The following is a 26,750-nucleotide window of genomic DNA, read 5'->3' as shown; positions in this document are numbered from 1 at the left end:
GTCGACGATTACCCTGAGATTTATCGAATCGCATTGGTAAAAGAAGCAAATCGGATTTTTCTGTTCGATCGCACCGCCAAGGTCGTCTGGGCGACGACGGTGGAGAAAGGAACGAAGGCGCCGTTCAAAAGACACAATTACACGGAGCATCCACGTGCTCTCTCTTTCTCTGTCTAGAAGTTATTGAAGGAATGACGACTATACGGGAGAAGGTTATAAATTTAAAGAAAAAAAAGCATGCGCTCTTTCCCTGGATGCGCATGCTACATCGTTACGTAATGTGCCATCTTCGATTATAATTATACGTTGAACGGCAACTCGAAGGATAAGTAAAACAATAAAGTATCTTACCTCCACGTTTATACCCACCGGGCATTCGAGAATTAACCGTGAGCTGCAATTTGCAATTGCAACGTAGCTGCAGGGTGCAACTCTGACAAAGACACGATCTTCGATAACGTAATTTTTTTTTAGTCGGGTAGGAAGGTAGGAAGCGATTATAAAATCAACGATTAAACGTTCAAACGATCGTGAAAAGTAATAATTAAAATAGATTTTTATTCATTTTGATATATTATTGTGGGGACAATGTAGTGGCGAGTTTTATAAAATATTATAAAAGTTCAGCCAGGTCTCTATAACTTTGTGGAAATATCATATATCAATAAAAGAGGAAAAATTTCAATGTTGTACGACGTCGGGAATATTTAAAGGTGTTGTAAGAATGTTTGAGCACTTTCAAAAGGGAGTCGTGAAGCTTATAGTTCTTTGTAAAGCGTTCACTTTCCTCAAGGAAAGTACTTATGCTCTCTCGGAAATCTATACTGTCGAGTTGCGTACTGTCGTTTCTCATTCTTCATCCATTATGGCTCGTTATGGTAGACATATATTTGAGGTTTATTATAGAGATAACTTGCTCTCTCTTTGAAAGTAAAAGTGTAAAACAATAATTTCGAATTATAATAACATACGATATTTTAATGACAAAAAGTAATTATAATTGTAAAAGAAGATTTATTTTCAATTTTTACAAGATACTTTTAGAATTCTTTTTTATAGGACAATTTAATCGAATGTAACCGATTCGTTTCTTCGTATTTAAAGGTGAAAAGAAGAATACGATATAAATCAATAGTTCTAGAATTTATTAGATTGCGTAATGCTTGCTATAATCTGAATGAGCAGCAGTGTCGTTTAATTTTACTTAACGCGCGCGTCAAAATCAAAATAGAGCAGAAATGACGTCAAAAAACATATAATATGTTTACGTTATAATATGTTATAATGTCACATCGATCTTGATTTTCACAGATGGGAATCACTTAATATATCATCGGAAGAGATCAGCACGTTATTTCGGGAACACTTTCGGCAATAGTGCCAGCAAGCTTCTACATCCTCGCCATTCTCTTGTTAAGAGCGCGGACATTCTATTGGAAAATTTCCAAAACGCCTTTCACAGTGTCGCGTGTTCGCCGATCGTATCGAAATCTGATCGTAAACCTTCGTTTTCGCAGTTGTCAAAGATTTCAGATTTGTTGAACTCTCGTGAAGCGATCGCACGAAGCGTCAGCGATTGAAATTCAAAAGTATAAGAAAAGTGCTCGCGCAATTTTATTTTATTGATTACGGCGTTTTACTGAAAGGCGGCATTATTCTCTCTTGAATGTCTAATCTAAGAATCTTCTCTAATGTCTGCGGATATAAAGAGAAATAGTGAAATTTTTAACTTGAGAATGGAGGATCCGTGTCTGCAGCTAAGTATATCTTATGTCAAAATATGGCAAAAAAGCGAGATAAAAATCGAGGAAGCTTGGAATTAGGAGGAGAAAACTCTATCTGTCTGTTTACTTAAAACGTACGGATCTGTCGTATCAGACGAGAATGATGTACGTCGGTCTTTTAACTATCTGACGGAGATGAATATGAAGGTGAAGCAGATGAAGAAGTTAGCGATCCACCATTCGGACAATTGCTGCCATTGAAATCGGTAGTTAAAAATATCATAAAAATTTCTTCCGTATAATAGAATTATATTGTTATAAACAAAAGTTATGTAATTAATGTAATTATTTACAATCATGCTTTATATTTATTACATAATTTCTGCATTGCATCTACCTTCTAAATTATCTAAGAACCGGTTTTATTAACGTCGAGTAATTTTAACTGAGATATAATTGATTTTCTGTTTGCATTCTTGACGGAGACAACTTTAATTGGCATAAATTGATTGCGGATGTCATTCCTGTCATTGTTCATTTGTCAGATAATTCAGGAATGTCGTGTTCAATCCGCTACATTTAGGTTACACTGACAAGGGAATCTGCCGACAATTTGAGTTAATAATTAATGACTTAATGGTGAGTCAAGCTGAAAATAGAGAATCGATTAGGGAGGATGAAGCTGAACTGGAGCTTCGCAGACTCCGAGAAGTTGCCAAGCTTGCGGCTATATATCACAGCGGCGAAAGAAAGTTTCAGAGAAGAACGGATCTTTCGCACGTCGTGCACGCCAGTCTACACTTTGTTCAACTCGTAAGAAATCGAACGTGTTGAAAAATTTACTTCGCTCTTGAGCGGACGTAATTCAATTTTCTCATATATGCAAAATGTTTATTCCGGAAAGCAATGAAGCCGATAGTAAGAAATAATCACGCGTTATCCTCAAGATATTAGAAATATAATTAAAAGGAAAATGTATCAAAAGATACATACGCTTGTATTGCAAGAAATGCAAGAAATAACGAATATATATATATATATATATATATATATATCTCGATCAGTTATTCATGATATTCCTATATGTTATTGAAACGTTTACTAAATGAAGCAAATCTAAAAATATTTTCGCACACATACGAAATAAACAGGAATATAATATTTCGTCATCGTCTTCTTCGTGCGATAAAAAACACGACACGTAATACTTTAGGATATAGTATATCGCTATCGTTACGTGCCTCCATCTCAAGATGAAATAATTTTATGATTAAAACAATGCGACCGACCCAGTTTTTCGGTCGGGATTTCTCGTCGTCGCGCCGTGATTCAGTGTAACGATAATCGTGACATCGATATTTTTATTATGTAATCGGATACGACATGTGCGTCGAGCATCGGACACGCATCGGACGTATTTACGCATGAGCACGCGTGCCGACGCGTGTACTCCGCGAATTCTAATCGCTTCAGGAAGAAAACCGGCGGCTTCCCGCAGTGTTCGATTACTCGCGTTCTATTTCAGCTGACGGTTTTGTCACGATCGGTGGAAACCTGCTAAGAGAGCGTCGCTGGCAATACACACGTACACAGGATACATATCTCGCGAGCGTCTATGAAAATTGCAGCTTACAGAGTTTCTTTTCGTTACCACGTTGCTTTCTTCTCGTAATCTATATTTATGTTTTCTTTTAATTTTATTATTAAGAGAGAGAGAGATTATATCTATTATTATTGCTGAGAGTATTCTTATTATTAAGCATGCCGGAAATATTACAACGGAAAATCTTTTTAGGTGTTCACATCGGCTATCGAAGTGTTTCATCATGTGCATCACTATATGAACAAACGTGCGCGAGAAAAAGATGATACAGTCCCATCATTGCCGGAAGAAAGAAACCCCATTTTCTTCGTATATCCTATCTGCATGTTGCTGAGCCTTGTTCTTATGATCCTTTGGCTTGTTAAAAAGATACTTCCCGACAGGCCTATGATAGTAAATCCTTTTCTTAAAAACGCTTACAAAGACGTATGAAATATATGTGACATATCTTATAATGATTAACTACGACTCTTATAATATAACTCTTGATACAGTTTAAAAGACCTTAGATGTCTTTGTAATACTACACAATTCGAGTTCTTTTATAATAGCGACAATTGATCTTATCTTGTAAAATTTCATTACAAATATTACAAATTTCATTTATCGTATACGTCTCTATATGCAGAATTAGTTGTTTCAATATAGATGCAATATAATAAACAAAATTTTAACTGTGCGTATCCGCATTAAATAATTATGCATTGCTGTGAAAACGAACCTGCAAGCCTCTCACAATATGCGCGTCAGGAGCTATTCTGATGCTTGTGACAGGAATAATGGAGATGAAACACGCCGATATGTACATCGATGTTACTGAATTTACTGACGAAGAAATATTGGAGCATCCTATCTTCATTCATAACTTTGTAATGTGCATATTATCGATCTTCGTTATGAGTCTGTATCTAATTCAAACGTGGGTTCTTTTCGACCAATGGCAGTGGGTGCGTGGGCATAAGCAATTATTCGTTATTACGTAAGATATGTCTTTCTTTTAAAATTATCAGTTTTATCCATAATATATTTTCGTTATATGTGACATTTTGTAAAAATTTACGTAAATTATATGTTATAATTATTCATTGATTTGAATTCTTCGAAAAAATAATAGTGTTTAAAAAATTTGAGAATGAAAAATATTATTATTATTTTATTTTAGGACCATGGTTTAAATAATTTATTTAGCATAATTTAAAAAAAATATTTTTTGAACTATTTAGTTAGAATGTATAGAATATAAATGTTTTCGGTTTTCAGATTCGGGATACATCGGATGATACGCGAAGTTCCAGTTCTACTAGCGCAGACGAAAGTGATCATTCCATAACAGAAGAAAAAATTGGCGTACACGATTCCGATATCGGAGAACTGCCACCGATTCCTACCCTGAAAGAATTGACCGCTCTCGCTGCAATCGCTGATAGTCCGGTAAGAATGATTCGAGAAAATACCATTTACTCACAATTCTATCGACACCTTGGATCTTGAAACAGGCCATGTCTATAGACTGCGCTAAATAAAAAAAGGAGCGTTCTGTGTTCAGATGTAGAATAAAGGGTTCTATTTTCGGTCTATAGAATCCACAACATTGGTCGTTCTAGTTCTAAGGTTATCTAATGATCAGTAAAACGATTTCCACTTGAAGAATTTCAACAAAGATGTACAATACTTGTGCATTAAAAAAATACATATTAACATACAAAAAGACATAAATTCTGAAAAAGATTCCTCTGGGAAAGATAAAATTCGGTAATTTTTATAATTCGGAATAAACCGGAAAAATGTTATTTTCCTTTTAGGATATGGACGACGAACCGATACTTTATTGCTGCTTCGTCGACTGGTACAATTATATTAAAATGAAAATGGAAAGTAAACCAAAGCATGAGTTCCAAATAATTCACGTCATGTGACGCACTTGGATTTTTTTTTATAATCGTTAATTATTAAGAATAGCGATTGCTGGTACATCGCTCTCACTATTGCTTTTCTGAAATCGTTGAACAGGCATCCATTACGCCATCTTGAGAGATTCTGCAATGGTAGCTAGTGAAGCTATCCAGCTCTGCGAATAAAACAGTTAATTTATAATAAGCCTAAGCTGTTCACAAAATAAATAAGTTTCTTTGCACAATATTTGTTCGCGTAATTAATTTTATTAGGAATAAATTTACTATCAATAATTTTTTCATTTTTGCAGTTAATGTAAAAAACATAAATAACTGACAGAGATAACAACGATAAAATATGTATATATCTACTTATGTCATAAACATTTATTTGATATATTTTTTAAATAAATCTTTACGCCTAAAATATTTTATACAATTAAATAATATATTTTAAAGCTGTATTAATGTGATTATTTTCATGGAATTACGATGACAATTTTATAATGTCAATATTTTTCGCGTAAATGATTCATATTGATAAAGAATTACTCATACGCGCATTAGGAGTGACTATCTTTCTGAGTGACAAATCTTCTAAAAAAAAAAAAATATTTTATATTATCACTTTAACTAATTATCGTATCAACAATGTGTGTTCATTTAATTACATTTATATATTAATTACAAATTTGTTTTTTACATAATAAAGAATATATTTCTACAAAAATAATTTTATAAAAACATGGTAGATTATATTGAATTCAAGCAGAGACTCCATAATGTTTGTTGTATTATTTCAACATTTCTTTATTGTTGATATTAATAATTTAATATGATTTCATTGCTCTTAACGCAGACATTTGTAAGCAGACGTCTGATCCTAATAAAGAGACTCTTTTATATCGAACGTTATCCATGGCGGGCGTGTCGAGGACTCGGCGAAAACGCGTGTTGTATCGCAAGTAACCGGCGAAAGGAGGCTAATGAACGCGAACGCGAACGGTCGTGGGTAATTTGCTGGCAGCATACACACGTGTCTGTGTGTACGTGTGTGTGTATGTTCTGTGCACGCGTGTAGGTGGGTGGGTGTGGAAGAGCGGCAGCGGAAATAAAGACGAAAACGTAACACGAGCATGCGAGTCGGACACTTGTGTGCGGGATAGACCCTAACAGGCACAGGCATATGGGATATTTCGAGGAACTATACTACGGCCGTCGTACCCTTCGCATGTTGGTAGTACGGGCTAAGGAATGTGTATACGCTCCGATATATCGGGCAACGGATGAATCTGGTTATACACGCTTGTGGTTTACGCAACAATTGTTGATTTTCATAAGCGTACGAAAAGAACATTCTAGCCTGACTTTTGATGCTCCTCGAATAATGCCGAGTTGATTTTTAAAGACACTGTTAATTGTCCTGAGATTGGCATTGTTCTCAGATTAAAGAATTATATGTTATTGTTCACTCAAATTTAAGAAATCTTTGTTTTAATAGAGTTTTAATTAAACGTTTAATTTTCAAAATATTGAATGCCAATTAAAAAATTGACATAAGAAACTTTTTTCTATAATATACCAGAAGTTATTCATAAACTCGCACCAGTCTCGCATTTTCATGTTTTTTCTGAATCGATATGTAACGTCATCGCATAACGAATGATATGATGTCACGCTCGAAACGTAGAATCGACGTAATTCTTGAGTCACTATCCGATTCCTGGATTTTCTTTTATTCCACAGATGATATCTCGTAATTACGTCATTGCAAAAAAGCAAGCAACTATTAAATAATATTGTTGTGTCTGCGACGAGATGAAATAAATGGCTAATTTAAAAGTCGGGCAGCTGACTAAATAACAATAATACAATGTACTATCTTTAAATTAATGAACAAGTTCGTATATATATAATTATCACAAATTATAACATTTTAATTAAATATAAGGTAACGTGATTAAATTAATTAGAGAAATACTTGAGAACATTAGAATTTTCGTAACTGATAGAGTAAATTTGACATTAAAATGCATTGTAATTATCAAAATAAGAACCCTAAAAAAATGTTACAAATACACTTTTGTTATGATTATTGGAGCATTTTAAAGTATAACTTAATATAGTAGAATTTTTCTATAATAAAAAAATAATGCTTTAAATTTCCGTATTTAATCTTCTTGAAATTTTATTAAAGAAATTTTTATCTATCTCTTTATTAATATTTCTTATATCCTTTTTTCCATGCAAATATTAACTAAAATTAATTAAACTTCAAACAAAGGTTACATGTTCCTAAAGGACGCGTTGCAGTTTTTTCGACCTGTGTGAGTCTTTATGCTTTCACTCGCGCGACTTTGTCATTTTGTCGACCACGTCGTTTTGCTAACCGTACTATAATTTCATTCTACATTTAAAATTCATAACAAAACGTAAACTTATGACAACATCCGTCAAGCGGATTCACGGCTAAAATGAGCGCCACTGAACCGTAGCGTCTGTGTTCGTCCGATGCGTGAACGCTGTGATGTAAAAGTCGGCATGTTTCCGTCGATCGTAAAAATCGAGGCTAGCTGACGCGCCTCCACAATGCGTGGTTGGTCTTCAGCATCAGTCATCGTTGAACCCTCGTCTCGCGAGCAGCTACGACCGTCCGGTGAATCGAAAGCGTGAACACGTAAGTACGTAGTAGACTCTACGACGCTGAATACGCCCGATTATACGTGAATGAATGGAGTTGAAAGTCTTTTTTCACGTTTCTTGCAAATCGGAAATTTTATAACAACGCTAATATGGACGCTGGTTTAAGACGCTTCCAACGCCCGCTCCAAGCTCTTTGTTCGTGCTGTTCTTTTGTGTGCTGGTTTGTGGGCCGACTAGCCTTGACCGGTTGGAGTAAGATATTAGAATAAGATGCGAGACGTTACTCCGCTGTTTACAAACGTACGAAAATCATAACAAATTTTGCAGAAAGATAGAAGATATGACCGATTATAAAACTAAATGTTTAATTGTTATTTCTAAAAATATTTTAAAGAGAGAATCTTAAATATAAATATAATTTATACCAAATTATATATATATTGTTGAAAGAGAGACATAATATTTCGCTTGAATAAAACGTATCAACTATTTTTATCAAATAACGCGAGTAATGTCATACAAAATGACGTATTTTTATATCTTATAAATAATGCAATTTATGAAAAAAATAAGTATGTGAACTTCGGATGCATTGCGCATTTACATATACGCAGTATGTATTTTTTAATCGATATCAAGTACAGAGTGTAAGAAGAAATATATGTAAAGAATGAAGAGATATAAGATAGCGTCATATTGTGTATCATCAAAATGTAGATTTAAAAGTTTCGGAGCACTATATGTATATAATTTTGTTTCTTAAGTTTGCAATGTGATCATTTGTCACAAAATAATTATTAGCGATATAAAATAGAAATATAAAAGGTTAGAAATATAAAAGGTATAAGATATTTACTTAAAATTATTACGATAATACAAATATTGAAATCCAGTGATCTCACTATTTGTTTTTATTATATTTTTGCAAGTATTTCTTTAATCATTTATAATATCTTTAATAATTTATATATATCTTGGTTTCGATGCAATTTTCGAAAGAGCATAGCCTCGAAAGGGAAAAAGTCCGAAAGAAATTATAAAAACGGAGTCAAGGCAGTGGCGGGCATCGTGAAAGTGTCTTCCTTTTCGGTGTAAAAAATGCATTCCCCCTCTCATACGTTATATGACCGCGATTTATCTCTCAACGTTTAATTTATGTCACGTACTCGTTCAAAATCACAGGTTATTTCGAGTAATAATGAGATTTTGTTACCCATATTAGGTTTTCAACGTAATTATTGCAGACGATAAACAATCTAAATGATTTATATTTTTATTTTGACTGTCCACAAGTCCATGCCTCTTAATGCTTACAAATCTCACGGGCGCATTTAATTATTTATGACCTTTCTATACAAAATTGATAAGATAATAAATAAAATTGTATGAAATATGTGTATACATGTATATGTATATGTATCCCGGCATATCTTTCATGTCTATTTATTCCAACTTGTGAGATAACATTTTCTCCTAACATGATTAATGTAAAAATGATTCACTGAAACATCGCTATATCAATTTCATTTCGATGATTCAAGCAGCTGCGATTAAGCAATTCAATTCGACGCTCGACATAACTGACTAACAAGTACACTTCTTACTCAATGACGATGTGAGCATGCAGGACACACATCGCGCTATTTCTAGTTTTGTTGCATTCTACCCATCTTGGGTATGTCATGGTCATCACGCGTGCCGACCCGCTCAAGTCATCCAATGAAAAATGACGTAAAGATTGTATTAGTGCAATTAAGCATGCACAATATTTGCCTACGGCAACTGACATGATGCCGCAAAGCAATATCTCCTGATACTTGTTGCAACATTATTAATTTTAAAGAATTTATTACCACGTTATTAATTAAAAGTTTTTATATAATTACGATTTAAAATATAATTATATCACGATCTATATTTTTATTTTTCCCTTCTGAGAAAAGCTTACAGAGTTTCGGACTCTGTGAGTAATCTGTCTCAAGGGTTATCCGATATATCTAAAAATAGTATGAGAGTTGGTTGTTATTAAGTTTCGGTTCGATTTCGTGCTACTTTCGATGCGATAGCTTTGTATGTTCAACAAGTCATATTAATGATACAATAATTTTTATAATGTACCATATATTTAAATATGTATATATGTTTAATAGAATATTAAAGCGTACATACAATTTTTGTCATGCGAAGGAACAGCATCGAATTTTGCTACGAATAATTTCTGTATGAGAAGGCAAGTAAAATACATAAAAATGTCAATACAAGTTAAGAACCTGCGGAAATTATTAAAGAGTTAAATTTAGACTCCTATCATTAAAATAGCAATAAATGTCACGATGATATATTAAGGTCACTATGGTCACGACATGTCATCGTAGAGTATCGTAGACTATGTACACGCACACAATATGTTGTAATGGTTCGTGTCTTCCGTCTTCTGATAAAATATATAAATGTATTATGTTATAATTTTTGATATTGTTAATTACAAGAAGAATCTTCATTTAGATAATACCCATAATAAATGGGATTTTTCACGATGAAATGAGATAAAGCAAACGCTGGCGTGTTTAATTCCGCAACAGATATAAGAGAAAAAGAATTTGGTGCGAACTGCACAGTAGTTTGCCAATTTTATATAAAATAAAAGAATTTATAAGAAAAACTCTATTTTTAATCGACAACATAAAAGAATTTATAGTCCTTTTCATTTTTTGCTATGTACATATATATTTATATATGCACAGTCGTAAAATATAATTGATGCGTTTTACGGAAGTTTACCAGACGTGTGCATTAGTCGTATATTTTATCGAACAGCATTACTATTTTACTATATGTTTATAATGTCTTCCTCGATAAAAGAGGCTTGTATCACTTTAACACCATCCATTTGCGGTTTCGTTTATACGACTGTACTATTATATCGATTGTCGTGCCTCCATTTCTTTTTCCTCTTTACTGTTCATTACGCTTTCATACGACTTACATTCTGTAGTTATAGTCATTGTATTTGCATTTACACAGTGCATTCTTGTCCATCAATGATACACGTAATCGTAATGCATAAATCGTAATTTTATAAATCCAGACGCGACGTTTTTGTGACAAGCAAAAGAGCATTATTATTTATTTTAATGAATTGTACACACAATTAACTAATTTATACTATTTCTCTCCTACTTATAGATCAGACGAAATGGCTACCATTACGAGGCTGTCGATCATAAAATTCCTTGAGCTTGTAAGTATATTAAGAAATATAAGTAATTATTATATATCTTTAATTATTTATCAGTATAACATCGGATCAAGTTTCAACTTCAAAATGCTTTAAAAGCGTAGCATTATTTTATCTTTCTAAAGAAGTGCAAATCACACATCAATATATATACGAGTGATAAATTAGAGCATAAATTCTATTACGTAGTTATTCCAATAGATACTGTGCGCAGTATCGTAAGCGAGAAAAGAAATTATGAACGTGTTAAATCAGGTTTCTTTCAGTGTACAAATTCAATCGTCATGATGTCATATTACAAAACATTAATTAACATAACCGGAAAAGCGTACAAGTATCATTTGCAAATTAGAAGAATAGATTGCTTTAAAGAGCTGTTTTATTCTTAGCATTCGAAATTGCGCAGAAAACTAGGTTCTTCGAGAAAGTGCAAGGTTCGACGTCGAGCTACATAAACCTATCAGCGTTTCTTGCACACGTATTTCCAGCCGTAAGAGAAACACTATCCTCGAGGTCGCCTCATACTCCTTTGAGAGCTCCACCATGCCCTCGAATTTATTTTTAACGTTACTGCGCTGTTTCCTCTGATCGATTGATTCAATTTCTTGCGCTGCTCGCGATTTGAATCGCGCTTTTGAGAAAATCAAAGCTCGTCTCGAAGCTGGGGAATTGTTGGTTGCGCGACATTCCGCGCTGCATATCTTTCGCGATTCGTAAGGCGGCGAGAATGGAGAGTGACATAAGCGGCGCTGATTACCGCACAAGAGCGTTCTCTCTCTCTTCTTATTACGGTTTGCTTCGCCCGGAAGTCGATCGGTACAAGAGGCTTCCGTTAGGATTCTTCGGGACCTACGTGAGAAACTTTTTATTCAAGCACTTCAGTTGCATTTGTAAGCGGTAGAAAATCATAACTCGATGCTAATTTTCGATAACTGCTCTTTAAAATAATCGTATATTTTATCAAATTGAAGTTAATATAATATTAAAAGTATACAAATAGTAAAAAACGCGTCAATTGATAAAGAGCGTTATTAATCAGAATAGCCAGGTTTTTAAAAACAGCTGTCCTGCTAATTTATCTTGCTGAACACATTTATTTAGCTTTGTTTTCAAATTAACGCTGACTCATAACATTGTACCGGCAATATTTTAACTACGCCTGATGTTTCCTAAATACAATTTTAGCTCCTTTCTTTCGTTTAGTTTCTTGATAAAATCATCTTAACGATATAATGTTATTTCGCAATTATTTTTTTAGCTAAAAGATTGAAAATATTTTAGTTTACTTGCTGACGAACCGTGTAACAATGTATTTGCATTAATTTGTAAGCGAAAGTATATTTAAAATTAATTAATAAACATTATTAGTACACAACATTACGTTGAATTAATACAAAAGATAATGACGATGCTTGTTCTGGATAAAATAAAAAATTGCAGTATACAAATATATGCATGCATTGAATTAATACTGATCGAAACATATAGAATAATTACTGCGCTGCTTTTTTGACACACGCGTACAGTACATATTTATATTGCTAATATGTACCGTACCATATAATGGCACTCCTTACAATTAGTGACACACAGCTCTGGCTGTAGTATCGCATGCTTATCGACGCACACGTGGGTGACCAAGCCCGGGATTCTTTGAGATGTATTCGGTGTCAGGCAAATGTGTTCATCGCATCAAGGCCAACCGGTGCAATTTTAATGTTGACGCCACGGATTTTGAAATGAAAATTATGTAATTGCGAAATAAAACGCTCATAAATTTTTTTATATTCCTCGCTTACATTTTCCTATTTTCAGCTGCCATTGCCTGCCAATTAGTTAAAGACATAATCTGTATTATTATCTAATTCCTTGTGCATAATTATTATATATTATGTTATAATCGAAAAAAATATTATATATTATAGAAATAAAAAACTTTCTTACTGAATCAAAATCTAAATTTATAGATTTATAGACGTATTTATATATACGTCTATTATTTTTACATGATTAAACAGACATTCCACGAATTTTTAAGGATTTTTTGGCTAAAACAGTTTTGAGATTTGCCGTTGATCATGGGCTTCTTCTGCTCGTCATAGATAACGATACACTTCGAAGTAGATACTACTCTTATGCTTATGACTATGTTAATGATTCGACGGATTATACCGAACGATCATATTTAGAATCTGTTGTCTAGAAATAAAAAGTTGCCAACTGGGACAGTAGTGGACAATATGTTATTTATGATGGAATCGAACGAGGGTCGACTCTCTCCAGATTGACCCAGTTTTGTGAGCGATATCCGTACCTTCACTTTTGTAACAAAAAAACTGCTATAGTTTCTACATGAATGGTAAAAGCGAGAGATTATTCAGGGAAATATAATACAATGAAGTGTTTTACTTCCAATGAATCTTTGTTCACGAAGAAAAGAAAAAGAAAATTAGCGCGTAGACTAATTGTAAGAGAAATTTTCATTCATTAAATGTATATATTTCTGATTACAGCTCTTGGTATGCATCCTTATCGGGTTGCACTACAACTCCTTCAATGCAGGAGATCAACATACCGCGATGATAACCATGGGAACCTTTGGGGGATACCTGATTATTCTGGTCGGCTTGTTTATCGGCAGCGTGATGGGAACACCGGTGAACCGCCGTGTGGTATGTTTTAGCAGATGTTGCAAGATACATTTCTCGCCAGACAGACATTGCGATATAAAGATATATATATAAATGGAATACAAACGCTTAGAAAATGCGAGATCGCGAGAATCAAAGTTGAAGAGATCTAAAAGAATTTAAAAAAATTAAAGAAGCTGCATTTCAATTAATTACATGTTGATGTGTTTCTTAATTTATGTGTACGTGTGCATAATAAAAATTACTTAATTAATGCAATAATGTAGAAATTAAAATACATTAGTAGGGGTATAATTAACAGGACATCATAATATGGATTTTCACTAAATACAATCTTCTACCTTTTAGGATCTCTTCTTCGCGCTCATTGGATGCGCCCTGTTCATCGCCGCGGGCGCGCTCAACATCGACTACTTCCAGAAGTACGGACACAAGTCGTCGTTCCGCGATACCGGCTTGGCCAAAGGGTCTCTCAGTATTATCGAGGGCATCGTTTTCCTTGTGGACGCGTTCCTCACTTTTCGGGGGGAGAACTGAGATCTGAATCGCTTTTAAGTACAACGAGGGACTGCGCGGCCGGCAATCGGTGTTAATCACATTCCGCAATCGACGGAAAACTTTTCTAATCTGTAAGGGATTGGATACTGCCAAAGAGTTTCCCCGAAGGAAACTTTCTTTTCAGCCGGGTAGCCAAGTGTAGTCGCGAAACGCGAATCACACATACGGCGTCGCAAAGTTCCGCCGATTTCTTTGAATCATGCGAAGCACGAGTTACGAGGCTTCGCGACTTGTGCCATTTGTCTTGCACTTTGACGCGAAGTGTCTGTTTCATCGAGATCCTACGTTTCTCTAACTTGCTTAACTTTTCAAAATTCTGATTAAAAACCTTTAGAAATTGAATAAAGATAAAATATTCGCAAGACACTTTTCTCTTATGGATAAAGAAAAATTTCTGTTTAAATAAAGCTTTCGAATGTAAATGTGACTTTGCGACGATATATAATCGATGATAGTACAAAACGTGCAAGGATCACATGACAATGATACATACTTGCATATTATACATATATATTATATATATGTGTAATACGTTACTATTAATAAGCGGCAGTCCCTTCGTAGAAGCAGGCCAGTTGGTATCATAATCATTAATAATGTACTGATATCGCACTCGTAATTTAAGTCATGCTATTCTGAGATTTGACAAGTAACGAGAACAAGAAGAAAAGGAACGATAACATCATGACGTTTTTATAGACGACGTCATTTGATTGTATCTCGGCGCTGAAATAAGTTCGTTGTGTCCGCCGTCCTTTCACAAATATTCACGAAATATTTATCTTTGATTTGTACGTTTTTACGCTAAGACTTCAACAATAAAGGAAAATTATGAAGAAAAAGATTGAGGACGCTTTTCTGAAGACGCATTCCCTTGACGCTTCTTTCTTTCTTTCAGCGTGTTCATTGAAAAATGTGAAAATATTTACAAGTGGCTCACTCGTTATCGCGTTGTACAAATCAAACGTGATGTTACATAATAAAATATCGGAAGTTTTATGTGATGCAACTTTTGTTTAAGTCTGTACTGTTTTCGGAAAAGCAGCCTCAAGGTAACTTTAACCAAATTTCGATTAATTTAATCGACGATTAACTTGTCAAGTAATATCTGCAGACTGCATAATTTTGTTTACATGAATAAAATTTTTCTGTTATTGCTTGATACACAGAAAAAAAATTTAAATTTGAGACGACGAATTGTATAGATTGAAATATTACTTTAAGCAGTTCTGGCGTTGAATTAATCGATAAAGTTAATCATTCCTTAGGGCGACTCTGGTCAAATTTCCGATCATTCCAATTAACTTAATTGGTGATTAAATTATCAAACAATATAATGAACCATTAATTATGTAACCAGAAAAATTTTGTAATAATTCTTATAGAATTAATCAGTGATTAATTACTCCTTGGTTAAAATTAATCACTGATTAAATTAATCGGAGTTTAGTTAATTACAGTCACCTTTAGATCCTTATATACTCTATTGTTTTTTATTAAATATCAAATAAGTAAATATATTTAATTTTGTCAACACAAAGCAAGGTAATTCAGAATATTTAAAAAGATGAAATACATATTGTTCTTTCATTTCCAATTTCTAGTGAATATCTAGTTTTATTCTCGAATGCCGGCAGCTAAACGTTCCCAATGCGCGTGTTCCGCAAGAGCGACTCAACTTACAGGCACGATGCCAATCGCGCTTCGTTCGATACATCGAGACAAAGCAACTAGAATGGCCGTAGTCATTTAAATTTGCTATAAACATTTTCCTCTTCTCTCCTCTTCCATTTAATTTCACCTTTCCGGTTTAAAAATTCATTTTCCATTCCGATCACTTATTTATGTCTATGACGTAAAGTAATTAAAATTACATACAAGAGCCTTCGAGATCGCGTGCAGGAGTCCGCTCCGAGAATCGACCGACGGCTTCAAGTCGATAGTGCGTTCGACGAGAGACCGTTCGCACGCGCGTTTGTATGTACATGTATGTGTGCGTGGTGCGGGCGATCAGCGAACACCATCGCCGTCGCGCGTTCTCTTAGCAGGGTAGAGCAGCCCTCGCTTTATTTGCCAATTACGGCGCCGATGCGCGGTGCGGAGCGTTAAATGTGCGTGCAGGATGTCGAATCCGGGCGGTAGTAGGAGGAACGGAGCCATGAAGATCCGTCTAACGAGTGAGTGTTGCGGCCGTCTCTTCCTCGGGCGTCGTGCGTCCCGTCGAGCGTGAAAGTCGAAGCCCGGATACAAACCGCGGTTCGCACGCACGACGAGGGCACCTGCCCACGCACGTCGGGCCTGTTTATGTTTAGCGTTATTTAACATGCCCTCGCACGCGCCGTGTTCTTTCCCGCGGGGGAGGGGGCTACGATAAACGACGCGTAAACGTCAAACCACGTCTGCTTGGTCCCTTGGGAGTTCCGCGTGCCCTAGGTGAAGAACACGACTTTCGTCGTGCTTTTTTTCATCGTCTGGTTGCGCCAGTTTCCTCGGCGCCGAAGCTAACTCGAGGCCCCACCGCGAGTACTCTCCGGGAGACCGATGAAAACGTTAATTCTGAACGGTCGTGAAGACCATTTGATGTGTCATTCATTCGTAACGTCTTTAACAAGGCCTCATTTTTAGCCTTATATCATCCTTTTGACTAGTTTTATTATTAATATCCGGCTGTTCTTTAGAAAGGCTATTCGATCATCGTTAACGACATTTAACATGAGTTATTATATCATTCGTCTTTAAGTTTGAATCGATTTCGTCATAATAGCAGAGATAATCATATGATACAATTATAATAATCGTAATAATACTTGAGAGAATGTAAATGTGTAATAAAATACGAAATTGGCTATCAGCAAAAGATACTGTAGAAGTTATAGATTATCAGATTATAAATCTGTCATCGGATTATTTTATAAAATCTATCTGATTAGATATTAATGTGGAACTTAGAAATAGTATTTGATTACTTCAATAAATTAGAGAGATGTATAGATGTGTCGTTATTAAATCGCGTGTATAATAGAAAAAAATAGTAGGGCTAGAAATCTTTTGTCATGATTCATGACATTAGTTTGCGCGCGAAAATATATATTGGCTAATGATTATATACGTTTTAGTTTTATGCGCCCGCAATCTCGCTAGGAAGGACTTATTTCGTGAGTACTTTTTCCACAAAGAGCACGTAGAAATATAAATGAATGCGATTTAAGAACGATTACTTTTTAGGCTTACCCGATCCCTTTGCTAAAATAACTGTCGAAGGTTCTGGACAGTGTCACAGTACAGATACCTGCAAAGCTACTCTTGATCCTAAATGGAATCAACACTATGACCTGTGAGCATTTTTTTAGGTTGAATATAGAGAGATTTAGTGTAAGTGCATACGAAAGAAAATAACTGTTACCTGTTCATACAGATATATCGGAAAGAACGATGGAATCACCATATCTGTATGGAATTATAGAAAATTCCATAAGAAACAGAACGGAGGGTTTCTAGGATGTGTACGCATATTATCGAATACTATCCAAAGACTTAAGGATACAGGATGTATGTATTTGTGTTTATTTTATATTAGATTATTAGATTAGATTCTATTTTTACCTAGTAAAAGAAAAGATACGTGAGATAGTATTTCGCGCCTATGATACAGTCATACCCCGTAAGAAATTGAAATTTAATTAAAACCTGAATTAAAGGATAGTTTATTCTAATAGGTAAAAATAAATTTACTTCTTTACATGTATTTCCTTAAAGTATCATATTTCTAGTTATATTGGGTTAAATTTTTATATTTTGAAATTTCAAGTATCGACAAAGTTATCAAATTTTAAAATAGTTAGCACTGGCGGGTAAAAAATTGAATGATAAATATTTCCTTATTTTAGAAAAAATAAAGAATTTCAGTTAAAATGAAATTGGCATATTGTATTATTTATTTGATTTTGTTGTTTGGTACATTTAGGGAAATTATCATCTGCTGAATTTATAAAAATAAAATTTTAACGAAACCAATAATTATGGATTAATTTTCAAATTTGCGACTTAGTGAAGCAAAAATAATCGAAATCGCTATCATTTGCAAATTGTATTATAAAAAATTTGAGAAAAAGTTTAGTTTTCAGCGCTTCAAAGTAATCTAATCTTTTTGTTACTTATAAGAAACATATATATTTCTTGATATCAGAAATTATCTTACACATTGCAGTTTATAAAGATTGGTTTGCGATATACTTTTAGATCAACGTTTGGACCTATGTAAAGCTCATTCCGATGACACGGATGTTGTGAAAGGGCAAATTGTCGTATCTCTGATGTCGCGCGATGGCCATAACGGTGCTGTGAGCAATACAGTCGGTCATAACGCCGTGGTCGACGTGCTCGGAGATCTGAGCTGTCCGAATGATTTACCGGATGGTTGGGAAGAAAGGAGAACGGAAAGTGGTCGACTTTACTATGTAAATCATCACACGAAGAGCACGCAATGGATTCGCCCGAATGCTCGGTAATATTTGACATCTATTCATGCCAAAGCGCGTATATGACATGATATGTATGACGTAAATTTATTCGAGTAATGTCATTGATAGGCCTAACACTGCTATTATACCGACGACACCGGAACCACCGCCGTTGTCGTCGTCGGAGCCTACGTCTCCCAGCAGTAGCGCGAGCTCTCCGAACGTAAGAAATGAGGGGAGTCCTGCGAGACATACGTCGCCTGAATGGACTGGCGGGGATGGGACGCCGAGTCAAACACCTAGTCGAGATAATTCGACGCAAAATACTCCGAGAAATACACCGACGCAGCAGCAACAACAACAGAATCGCAATCAGCAACAGAATCAGCACAATGTAAGAAACGCGACAACGCCGGCATCGTCTTTGAGGGAGCGGCGCGTCTTTAGAGGAACCGATGAACAAAACGGCAATCAAAGTGCGAACGGAAGGGTAGAACGTGGCCTTAACAATGGGGGTCAAATTCGAAGGCCTAATCGCAGTAACAGGAACAGAAATAGCGTTATGTCGAGTAGCGACAGACGAACCGATCCGCCGCAACCGACGGATCTACCTCGTGGTTATGGTATGATTGAAATCATTTTTAGATACAATTATTTAGGGAAAAAGATGTATAAATATAGCAAAAAGATTCGACTGTTTGTGTAGAAATGAGGAAAACCCAGCAAGGCCAAGTATATTTCTATCATGTACCAACTGGATCTTCTACTTGGCACGACCCGAGGATTCCACGCGACTTGCAAGCTAACGAATTGACGAACGAGCTTGGTCCTCTTCCCAGCGGATGGGAAATGAGGCAGACCCAAAGTGGACGGGTATACTTTGTAGATCACAATAACAGGACAACGCAGTTTACCGATCCCAGGCTATCCAGTCAAATAATAAGCAATCTGCTGAAGTAAGTATAGCAAGTCGAAAGATACGTAAATGCGATTACGCAAGAATATAAAATTATTATTCTGCCGATAGTAGGAGGCAAAATAATAACACGAACAATCAAACCGCGAATAATGCAAACAATTCGGTGACGAGCGAGACCGCTGAGGCCGATACAACGAATTCATCGATGGTTCAGCCTACCACGCCGCAGCAGCCAACGAGAAATGAAAATGGAAGTAACAACAATTCTCCAACAAGTGAGTGAAATTTTTTTAAAACGTATTTTTGCTAGAAAAGAGAAGAGAAAATATATTCTACAATGCAGAATAATTGAAGCGCTTTTATGTCTTTGACTCGCGGGTATCTTACACATTTGATAATATTCACACAATATGGATCGCATAATCTACTCATTTTCACACAAAAACAAAACAAAAGATCATTTGTGTATGCCTCGCAATTTTATCTTATCTCGAGTGAGTCTATCTATGCAACACAGCCTGACTGTTAATCAGTCTCGGTTGTTTTGTCACTTGGGTGAAATGCCATTTCATTTCGGAAGAGTCTTGTTCATTAGGGCGCATTATCGTAAAAATCGAGATTCTTTATTCCGTGGGTATATGTGGATAGTGTGATCGGGTTAACAAGCGTTTTTTTTTTTGCATTTCAGTGGAAAGCACTCCATCCCAAAATGCTCAAACAGTGTCGGAATTACCGAAGGAGCTCATGGACAATGAACTTCTTCCGAAATACAAACGTGATTTAGTAGCAAAATTGAAATGCCTTCGAGCGGAATTGAATGCTCTTCAGCCTCAGAGTGGACATTGTAGGTTGGAGGTGTCGAGAAATGAAATATTCGAAGTAAGCAAATTTTAAATCCACGTAGCTTTTTTGTTCTAAAATATTTCGTATGTCATTATCACAAAGAATTAAGAATAAGAATTTGTTTTACACGAGAACCTGTAAGCAATATAAGCAATATACATTGTTCTTACAGGAATCGTACAGATTGATAATGAAAATGCGTCCGAAAGATATGCGCAAGAGGCTCATGGTCAAATTCCGCGGCGAGGAAGGCCTTGATTACGGCGGTGTGGCACGCGAATGGTTATATTTATTGTCTCATGAGATGCTAAACCCGCAATACGGGCTCTTTCAGTATTCGAGAGATGATAATTATACGCTTCAAATTAATCCAGATTCAGGCATAAATCCAGAACATTTATCGTATTTTCATTTTGCCGGAAGGATTATAGGCATCGCCGTTTTTCATGGTCATCACATTGACGGTGGTTTCACAACTCCGTTCTATAAAATGCTGCTTAATAAAGCTATAACTTTGAGCGATATAGAAGGAGTCGATCCAGAACTGCACAGGAGCCTCACATGGATGCTGTAAGTGACATGTTCTTTTTAAGAAAACTTTATTATCAATATTTGATTCATATGTTATTTTTTCTAAAGATGATTTCAAAAAATTTTTAATTTACTATATTTTACGTTATTAGGGAAAATAGCATAGACGGCGTGTTGGATGCTACATTTTCCGTAGAGCACAGTAGTTTCGGCGTATTGAAGAATCACGAGCTAAAGCCAGGCGGTAAAGACATTCCGGTGACGGAAGAAAACAAGAGAGAATACGTTCGCTTATACGTAAACTATCGATTTATGCGCGGTATCGAGCAACAGTTCTTAGCGTTACAGAAAGGATTTCACGAATTGATACCTCCCCTGTTACTAAGACCGTTTGATGAACGCGAATTGGAGTTAGTTATTGGCGGTTTGGGCACTATTGACATAAACGATTGGAAGATGCATACTCGACTTAAGCATTGCACACCCGATACGCCGGTTGTACAATGGTTTTGGCAGATAGTAGAATCGTACGGTGAAGAAATGAGAGCGAGATTGCTTCAGTTCGTTACCGGTAGCTCCAGAGTTCCGTTACAAGGATTCAAAGCTTTGCAAGGTAAATGCTCATTTCATATTTAAACACATTGCGTTAAAAATATAGAATGCAAATAATAATCGCGTATTACGTTTGATTACGTAGGATCGACAGGAGCAGCGGGTCCACGGCTCTTCACGATTCACGCCGTTGATGCCCCGAGCGAAAATCTACCAAAAGCACATACCTGTTTCAATAGAATAGACATACCGCAAAGTTATCCGACTTATCAAAAGATGCTTGACAAGCTTACGCAGGCGGTTGAAGAAACTTGTGGCTTCGCTGTCGAGTAATATGGTAGATTATTGCAGTTTTAGTACGATCGTTTCTCTATTACGATAGTACATATTTCGGCAATCTTGGATTCCCATAATAAACGACGTTTTACAAATTCTTTAATAAAAGAAACAGGAAATTATTTATTTTCTATACTTACAAAACAGCAAAAAATAAGAAAATCCAGCAGGTCTTAGAAAAATCCAGTGAGTCTAATAGAAAACGTTAATATGTGAAATCGTTTCACGTATAATACCTATATACGAATATCAATGGCCTTGCAATTATGAACTTTGCATATCTTGCATATCTCACGATACATGTCCTTTTTTAAACATAAATTTGAGTAACAATTTTTAGAAAACTAGTATATTGGCCTTTAAATATTTATTATCTGGTTAAATAATTCAGTTTACGGGGATCTCTAGTGAATATTTTGATCAATCTGTTTTCTACGTTTACTTATGCACACATATACATTTATCAAAGTTCTTATCAATTTTCACATCTTTTCAAGTAAAATCACTAATTTTGTTTAATTCATCGAAGTTAGTTTTATTATTTTAATTACGATATAAATATAAGGTAAAACATGCACAAGTATTTTTGGAAGAAAATCTTCCAAAATTTTATGATTATATAGTTATAGGATGTTCATACTGTACAGATTTTTTTATTAAAACACAAAACATGTGTAGTATCAACGTGAAAGAATCTCGAAGTTATGAACGTAGCAATATATGACATAGGGAATCAATTCGCATTAGAAAGTTTTCAATTTCACTTTAAAACAAGTATCGTAACGAATTGCACAGTCAATTAATTCCATATCAGTTATATCTATTGGATAATAGGATTTAGTATCGCAAACGAGAAGTGCATATATGTATAAAATTCGCTCATTCGTAGAGGCAGACATCAGCTAGACACAATGCTGGAAATCTAGTATTTTAAAATGTATTATTGGGCCTTGCTGTCCTAGGGGAGAAGTATAGAGTTTGTACATATGTATAATTCTGAACGCAAGTGTTAAATGAAAATTGTTATAATTTATAAAGAGTATAAGGACAATAAAAAGATAATATTGCTATTGAGATATATCTTTAATTAAATATCAAATTTTCAAGAATAAAGACATAAGATATATATAAAAGCAAAATTATTATATATTTTATTTTTTTTATAATTTCTTGTTGGTATATTTACGAAAATATACGTTATTTACGAAAATAATTAATACTCTGAAATTAATAATGTTTTATTCTTTAAGATTGTAACACTTTCGTTCGGAGCTGTCGTAACGCAATTGGCAAAACTTTATTACTATGCAACCTGTGCGATAAGATCAATGCGTAAGATCTTGCTTGTTAAGAGTTAATATCACCGAGTGCGTTAGTAAGATGTAAATAATTTATTAGAGATTAAAATATAACAGCGTAATATAATATCGTTTCGCGTGCAGATCAGAAAGCGATCGGCACGTTGATTTTAACAATGACAATTAAAATCGTGTACATTAGCTTTAATTTAGAGCACATTTATTTATAAGGAAAGAGTTCATTCGACGGGTTTATGTAAGCTTACAATGTTTCGAACTGACTCTTTTGTTTGAGAACTTCACGAAACATGACTATACCTTACTAAACTGCTTTTAGTAAGATATAGCACTATTTTCTTATTTATCTCACGAAGCTTTCATTTAGTTCAACATATGACGCTGTTGTAAAAATATTTAATGCATGGATCATTGTTTTGTATAATTATTATTGCATTATTATATTTGTATTATGCACAAAACTGTGATGAAACATATCGTAGATGGAAATTATGTGGTAAGGGCACCGAAAGTCTCACTTTTTGATTCTAGAGAATTGGAGCATAATTTTACGTTCACTTTTATACACAATATTATTGAAATCAATATATATGTATAATAAAATGGATATATGTATGTATATATGTTTATACACACATATCCATTTTGTCAATTCTTTTTTGGAAAGCGTCTCCATACCTTGTTTGAGTTATGCGTATAAGTATCATCCGTTTTCAACGTCTGAAACGCGGTCTGAGTACTGAGCATTGCTATAACGGGAAACGTAGCTATTACGACTCAAGTAGGATAATGGATACAGTTGTTAGCGTTAAGCTAACGTTATCACATGCATAAAACGGACACCTCTAAGCGCTGTCTATATCTGTTGCCTTAATTTTACATGTACACAACGAGAACTCTTGTATTTAATAGTTTATTTCACGGTATCAGATGCATCCAATGCCTCAATATTCTATGAGCGACATAATATATGCTAAAGTGAAATCACTAATTTTTTAATAGAGTGTATAACTATGCTACAAATATATAAGTATAATTCTGATAACTGAGAAGAGAAACTATTTTCGGTATTTAAGATCGTGATTAACATCAAGGCAATTCAGAAAATTGACGCAGATACAGAGAAGATTCAGTGAGATTTTATATTTCTTAATATATTCCTCAAAATTATCAATGAATGTTAAGAATAATAAAGTTTTACCTTTATATTTAAAAAGAATTTTCTTTTTATATCAAATTTTTCTTCGCTATTCATGAACATTCAACACATGGATAGTCTTATTAGAAGAGATGATATATCTTTCTTCTAATTTTCTCACTGGTTTCTTCAATCGTTATCTTGTCGATATAGCAATAAAGGCCTTGAAAGTGCCTTGTGGTTGACGTTAATAATACTGCAAAAGTATATTCATAATATTTTCAGAAATAATGTGTAAATTTTATCCTCCTTTCCTAAAACTATATCTAAATAGATGCACACACATACACATATATATATGTTACAACTGTCAATTTATACTACGATAACTACATTAGTCTACATTAGACTACATTAAACAATGACAGAATAATAAGAAAACATGGTTTAAGTAAAAATCAGCCAAAAAAATATCCTGAAAAATTAAATATCTTTTATCCAAAAAGATTTTTTATTTGTATAATTATGTTCAAGGTACCCTAAATTATTGCATAACTTGCAACGTTTTAATTATCCATCATCATGTTAATTCCTTTCTTTAAAAATAAATCATATTTTACATACATATCAATTTCGTTAGGTGTTTAACATCGAAAATTAAATATGTTATCAGAATATTTCTTGTATATACGTACTTTACGAATTATATTATTGTAATTTAATAGCTGATATATTTAGAACAAATTTCTGTTTAGTAAAAATTATTATTACGTTATTTGACGAAAGGATTACTCTCTTATTCATTGAATATTTAAAAAGAACAGAGAGAGATTAAGAGAGTAAAGTGAGAGATAAAGAAAGAAATTGAGAGTGACAATATTTAGGATTCACACAGAATACGTACAAAGAAATATCTACCATTATACGTGGCACAAGATAATATTGTTCGCAAGATGTAACTATTGATGGAGTTTGCGGATCGGCAAGGATGCGTAAATTAAAATATATATTAAGAATCCGCAGTTTATTTTATTCTGAATTATCAGGTGAACTCGAATCGCTTTTAACTCTTTATCGATCCATTCTGCTGGTTCTACAAACTCTTTTAAGAGTCAGCTAAAAGAAGGCCTCCGCACACCAAATGGTGTTGCATCTGTTCACGGATATGACACAACTTTGTCAAATGTACATATCTATGTTGAAACTTTGCAATCGATACAACGAGAGATGTCGGTAAAGGGTTGAGTACCATAAGAAAAGTAGAAAATAATAAGTGACTTCGCAGTAAATTGTAGACCATCTTCTTCTCTAATGTCGATTTCATCGACATCAAAGTATCCCGTTGGTTCTTGGAGAAACTTACTTCTTTTTCTACTTTTACGAATAAGTGAGTCCATTTAGGATGAAGAATACGAGGAAAATAGTTATGACGAAGAAGGTGACGAGAAACTTGTGCTCGTTTTCGTGAACTAAGATTTATTTAGCAGTTCTATCGTTTCTCTATATTCTAGTAATTCTAAATGCGAATTTGCAAATTATAAATTAATATATAATATAACTTAATATATCATCATTTATAATTTTGAAGTTATAAATGATTGCCTCTTTCGTAATTTGTAATTATGCGAGATTATGCGTACTATTATATTATTGCGGATGAATTATTATTATTATCATCAACTAATATCATTTGTTACTATCATCATTTACTGCGCAAGCTCTTCAGGAAACAAATGTATATAACTTTTCCTTTTGTATTCTGGACGAAATGTATATTTTAATAAAATATCCAAAGTATGGAATCTTCTAATGTTAATATGTGTTAATTTTTTTCGGCACCATTGCGAGATTATAAATAGACTATTATTGCTATCTGTGTCTCATTTGCTGCTTTATTTCAATATAACGCTGCATATGTAAAATGTTATGTTATATGTTTTACATCATATAAATGTAAAAAAGGATTCAAATTCATTTATTTCGCATTATTGATGTTGTTAGTATACTTTATTTGTTCGTTCTTCCTTCGCTGTTGTGCTCTGTTTTCCTTGATTCTTCTTCGACAAATTTCTTCTTATTCCTGTCCGATTTCCATTTCTCTTTGATCTTTGTTCTATCATTATTATGTCACCCCTTCTGTTATCTTGTCAATATATTCTTCTTAATCTTTTTTCATAATTTCTTTTTCGATTTTGTATCTCCTATCCCAGTAGTATTTTATTACTAGATATTTTTCTTCTGGAATGTAAAGTACATTTTTTTATTTTCTTTTCCTTGAGTTTGCTTTCTCTTATTTCTTCGACAAATAATAATCCAAAGGCTGAAAAAAAGGCTTGAAAATAATGA

At 34.2% G+C, this 26,750-nt stretch overlaps 3 protein-coding genes across 4 annotated transcripts; all 3 read left to right on the top strand.

The window, feature by feature from the left end:
- The first annotated feature begins 3,975 nt into the window (after positions 1-3,975).
- On the top strand, positions 3,976-5,243 carry LOC139822722 (uncharacterized). Its single transcript, XM_071794674.1, has 3 exons — positions 3,976-4,274; positions 4,588-4,758; positions 5,130-5,243. Exons 1-3 carry the CDS (start codon positions 4,089-4,091, stop codon positions 5,241-5,243), a joined length of 471 nt encoding a protein of 156 aa, XP_071650775.1. The 5' UTR covers positions 3,976-4,088.
- Positions 5,244-7,773: 2,530 nt separating this feature from the next.
- Positions 7,774-15,151, top strand: LOC139822647 (protein snakeskin). 2 transcript variants are annotated; one of them, XM_071794555.1, is made up of 4 exons: positions 7,774-7,896; positions 11,049-11,103; positions 13,614-13,772; positions 14,100-15,151. In XM_071794555.1, the coding sequence occupies exons 2-4, from the start codon at positions 11,059-11,061 to the stop codon at positions 14,286-14,288; spliced, it is 393 nt and encodes a 130-aa protein (XP_071650656.1). In that variant the 5' UTR covers positions 7,774-7,896; positions 11,049-11,058; the 3' UTR covers positions 14,289-15,151. The 2 variants fall into 2 exon arrangements, with proteins under 2 accessions (XP_071650656.1, XP_071650658.1); XM_071794557.1 differs by having other exon boundaries at positions 7,807-7,900.
- Positions 15,152-15,913: 762 nt separating this feature from the next.
- Smurf (SMAD specific E3 ubiquitin protein ligase) lies at positions 15,914-26,220 on the top strand. The gene is made up of 12 exons (XM_071794554.1): positions 15,914-16,486; positions 17,426-17,464; positions 17,535-17,643; positions 17,725-17,858; positions 18,549-18,813; positions 18,899-19,392; positions 19,476-19,725; positions 19,797-19,963; positions 20,377-20,567; positions 20,704-21,101; positions 21,215-21,675; positions 21,760-26,220. The coding sequence occupies exons 1-12, from the start codon at positions 16,432-16,434 to the stop codon at positions 21,945-21,947; spliced, it is 2,751 nt and encodes a 916-aa protein (XP_071650655.1). The 5' UTR covers positions 15,914-16,431; the 3' UTR covers positions 21,948-26,220.
- The last annotated feature ends 530 nt before the right edge of the window (positions 26,221-26,750 follow it).

Source organism: Temnothorax longispinosus, chromosome 12 (assembly GCF_030848805.1).
Source record: "Temnothorax longispinosus isolate EJ_2023e chromosome 12, Tlon_JGU_v1, whole genome shotgun sequence".
NCBI classification, from domain to species: Eukaryota; Metazoa; Arthropoda; class Insecta; order Hymenoptera; family Formicidae; genus Temnothorax; species Temnothorax longispinosus.
The sequence above is the reverse complement of the archived record's forward strand: the minus strand, read 5'-3'. Positions and strand labels throughout refer to the sequence as shown.